The 5,064-nt window shown below is 35.6% G+C and overlaps 1 protein-coding gene across 1 annotated transcript; it reads left to right on the plus strand.

Annotated features, from left to right (window-relative positions):
• Positions 1–243: 243 nt before the first annotated feature.
• Positions 244–3,261, plus strand: LOC107566164 (vesicular, overexpressed in cancer, prosurvival protein 1-like). Its single transcript, XM_016251541.1, has 4 exons — positions 244–295; positions 713–836; positions 1,978–2,311; positions 3,256–3,261. The coding sequence occupies exons 1-4, from the start codon at positions 244–246 to the stop codon at positions 3,259–3,261; spliced, it is 516 nt and encodes a 171-aa protein (XP_016107027.1).
• The last annotated feature ends 1,803 nt before the right edge of the window (positions 3,262–5,064 follow it).

The raw sequence follows: 5,064 nt of genomic DNA on the forward strand, positions 1-5,064 counted from the left end.
ATTGTGCTTTCATGTATGTATTGCAATGTTTAATGCAATAAATAATTATAGTAATTAAAAAAATAATATATATTTTATAATAACATTTCCATATAGTAGACAAATCATGTTTTGTTGGTCATTACTGCCCCATTCTGCCGCTAATAACATTGGCTCAACTCATTTTTAATTGCTACTCATTATAACACAATTACAAAATGAAAATCCCCGTTCAGCAGTTGGAGAGATCCTGCTGTGATGAAAATGAGTCTCTTTGACCGTCGTTTCTTCTCACTGCTTCACTCATTCACCAACGGTATCTGTGACCCTGGACCACAAAACCAGTCATAAGGGTCAATTTTTCCAAATTGAGAGTTATGCATCATCTGAAAGTTGAATAAGCTTTCCATTGATGTATGGTTTGTTAGGATTGGACAATATTTGGCTGAGATGCAACTATTTGAAAATCTGGAATCTGAGGGTGCAAAAAAATCTAAATATTGAGAAAATCATCTTTAAAGTTGTTCAAATGAAGTTCTTAGCAATGCATATTACTAATCAAAAATTAAGTTTTGATATATTTACGGTAGGAAATTTACAAAATATCTTCACGGAACATGATCTTTACTTAATATCCTAATGATTTTTGGCATAAAAGAAAAATAAATCATTCTGACCTATTGCTATTGCTACAAATATACCTGTGCTGCTTATGACTGCTTTTGTGCTCCAGAGTCACATTTCTTAGCCAATAACGACTTAGCCAAGTTTCTCCACAGATGTCGCTCGTACGAGGACTGCTGTGGGACTCGCTGCTGCGTCCGAGCGCTTTCCATCCAGAGACTCTGGTATTTCTGGTAAGAATGGCCTTTTCTTCTCTTTTATACATTATTACTTTGTGTTTTATTTTTCATTTACTGTATGATTTACTATTTCAAATTTCACAAATAATTATAAAACAGCAAGTTACATGGACTTAAACGTGAAATTTTGAAGTTGAAAAACTGAACTAGTATTTTTGGTAGCACTTTACTTATCACCATCACAGCCTTTATGTATAATGCATTATAAAAGTAGTTTCAATGCATTAATTATGCCTTGTAATGCATTGTATGATCTCATGAATAATTGTAACTACAATTATAATACTTCAATATTTGTTGTTACACTTTTAAAAAGTATAATGCACATGAAAACCAAACCTACAGATATTATAATGCATTTTAGATTTGTTTTTAAAAAATGATGAAAAGATATAATGCATTACAATGTACATTATGAATACCTTTATAATGCATTATGCATAAAGGCTTTAAGTAAAGTGTTACCATATTTTCTTGTAAAACATACTGCAATAATCTTTGGGTCAAGTATGAAAAAGGTTTTCAAGCATCAAAACAAAAGTTTAATACAGCTTTAAAATTTAAGGGTTTTCCCTTCATACGTTAGAATTTCCTGTTTCATTTTACTTGTTCTGAGCAAAACAATGACTATCATACATTTTTACCATGATTTTCAGAAAACACCCACTAAAATGTCATTCAGTGTAATAATAGATCACATACCAAAAAAAGCTACACAAAGAATAATTAGATGACATTAAAATACTGTATTTAAGGATCACAGTTCAGCCCTAAAATACTAATGAATTATCTTTTTAAATCTTTGCCACTTTTTAAATCCTTCAAATCACCAGGTTTTACCCATTTGACAGCAAGAATACAGGTTAGAATAAGGGTTTTATTTTTACTTAAATATTTCTGAATATTTCAGCCATATTCTTTACATTTAATTTTTTACTTTTTAAGTTATTTGAAGCTATTTGTTAATGCTTTTTTAAAAGTTTAATTTGATGAAGACAGCAAACTGGGACATCTCATCTAAGAAGACAATAAAACAGTATAGAATTGTAACTTCTGCCGTTTGTGGGTAATGTGCAGCAGCTGGCGTGTGATTTGATGGTCTTTGTGTTAGTCGTGTGTGTCTGCTCTCTCATAGGCTGCTGCTGATGATGGGCGTGTTCTTCTGCTGCGGAGCAGGCTTCTTCATTCGCCGGAGGATGTATCCGTCAGCGCTCAGTGAGGAGCCCGCCTTCAACGTGTCCTTCACCAGACAACCGGTCAGCTCGCCAGGTCAGCGTCACACCATCAGACCATCATCACCATCATACCATCATACCATCATCACCATCACAACATCATCACCATCACACCATCACAACATCGTCATCACCATCACACCATCATCACCATCACACCATCATCACCATCACAACATAATCACCATCACACCATCATCACCATCACATCATCATCACCATCACACCATCATCGCCATCACATCATCACCACCATCACATCATCACAACATCATCACCATCACAACATCACCATCACACCATCATCACCATCACCATCATAACACCATCACAACATCATCACCATCACATCATCACCATCACAACATCATCACCATCACACCATCATCACCACCATCACAACATCATCACCACCATCACAACATCACACCATCACACCATCATCACCACCATCACACCATCATCACCATCACACCATCATCACCACCATCACAACATCATCACCACCATCACAACATCACACCATCACACCATCATCATAACATCACCACCATCACACCATCATCACCACCATCACAACATCATCACCATCACACCATCATCACCACCATCACAACATCATCACCACCATCATGACCACCATCACAACATCATCACCACCATCACACCATCATCACCATCACAACATCACCATCACACCATCATCACAACATCATCACCATCACAACATCATCACCATCATCATAACATCATCACCATCATCACAACATCATCACCATCATCACAACATCATCACCACCATCACACCATCATCACCATCACAACATCACCATCACCACCATCACAACATCAACATCCTCACCATCATCACAACATCACCATCACACCATCATCACCATCACAACATCACCATCACAACATCATCACCATCACAACATCATCACCATCACTACATCATCACCGTCACACCATCATAACATCATCACCATCACAACATCATCACCATCACAACATCATCACCATCACACCATCACATCATCATCGCCATCACAACATCATCACCATCACAACACCATCCAAAGCCTAAGTGTATATTGTCTGTTTTCTTCTTTTTCCAGAAGACTTGACCAATTCAAGATCATGATTTTGATGTTTTTTGTTGTTCTTCTTTTTTTAAGGTTTAAGTAGTCCTCTTATCGTAATTTTAACATGATTCAAGTAACAAATTTATTAAAAACTACAAAACCATCTGATTAAAGAAAGTTCTGTTCCAAGTGCAGAACACGTGAAGTACAACACACTGTAAACGTAAAACTAATTACTTGTTAAATATGTTAGCTGAAAAGATGCATGAAATATGAAGGCAAATATTGTACAAACTTGTCTCAAACATATCCTATATGTTCATAAATAATATAAATAACATTTGTGACCCTGGACCACAAAATCAGTCATTAGGGTCCATTTTTTGAAATTGAGATTTATACATCATCTGAAAGCTGAATAAATAATCTGATGTATGGTTTGTTAGGATCGGACAATATTTGGCTGAGATACAACTATTTGAAAATCTGGAATCTGAGGGTGCAAAAAAATCTAAATATTGAGAAAATCATCTTTAAAGTTGTCCAAATGAAGTTCTTAGCAATGCATATTACTAATCAAAAATTAAGTTTTGATATATTTACAGTAGTATAACATTTAGGAGTAGTTTATCAGTGGTGACTATGTCAAAGTTCACAGCTTAACAGTGGAAACTAATCCCATATTTTCTAATATTACCAAGTGGCAACATGCATATTGAAAATAGTAGATGACCTAGGACAGATCCTTGTGGCACTCCGTACTTTACTGGTGATAATTGAGATGACTCCCCATTTAAATGAACAATGTGGTAGCGATCGGACAGATAGGATCTAAACCATCTTAAAGCCTGCCCTTGAATACCTGTATAGTTTTGTAATCGATCTATGAGTATGTCATGATCTATAGTATCGAACGCAGCACTAAGATCAAGTAAAACTAGCAATGAGACACAGCCTTGGTCTGACGCAAGAAGCAAGTCATTTGTAATTTTAACAAGTGCAGTTTCTGTGCTATGGTGGGGCCTGAAACCTGACTGAAATTCTTCATAGAGATCATTTTTTTGCAGGAAGGAGCACAATTGAGCAGACACAACTTTTTCTAAAATTGTAGACATAAAAGGAAGATTTGAGATGGGTCTGTAATTAGCCAGTTCACTAGGATCTAGTTGTGGTTTCTTAATAAGAGGCTTAATAACCGCCAGCTTGAATGTTTTTGGGACGTGACCTAAAGACAACGACGAGTTAATAACATTGAGAAGCGGTTCATACAGTTTTTCCACGCAATTCTAAAAAAATAGTTTACGAGTTTCGTAGTCAACGTAAACAATGTGACAGCTGCACATTTAAAAGTTTATTTGCATCGTTGCACACTTTCCTGCTAGGCTTTTATTATGAATTTGTAATGTGCATACATTTTTACATGAGGAATAAGTCAAAATGATCAGACAGCAAGTTAAATAATGTACATAGTTTACAGATGACTTCATACAGATTCAATCCTGTCGCTTATTGAAAGCAAAGAGGTGAACCGATTATATATTTCAAAACATTGCTGTACAATTATTTAGTTTCATAATGAACTGTTTCCAACCACTAAAACATAGGAAAATAGATGACTTTAGTTTGGCTCTCTAAACTCTCTGTACTGAGGGAAAATGAAGCGAGTCATTGTATTTGCTGCTTGGGTGGAAAATTGAGAATCTGAAGACGACTGGAATTGCTTGGTTTTTATTTCTTAAATAGTTTTGTTCAGAGGACAAATTAACATGAAAAAGAAGAAGCTCCCTCTCATTTATCTTACAGTAGATAGTGAAACTGAAAAACAAAGTGCTTTAATTGTGCTCCATTTTAAGAAGATAACAAAACCTAACTGGCATCAATATGAGACTGAATCAGTCCCCA

Source organism: Sinocyclocheilus grahami, unplaced genomic scaffold (genome assembly GCF_001515645.1).
Source record: "Sinocyclocheilus grahami isolate Dianchi unplaced genomic scaffold, SAMN03320097.WGS_v1.1 scaffold1053.1, whole genome shotgun sequence".
Taxonomy (NCBI): Eukaryota; Metazoa; Chordata; class Actinopteri; order Cypriniformes; family Cyprinidae; genus Sinocyclocheilus; species Sinocyclocheilus grahami.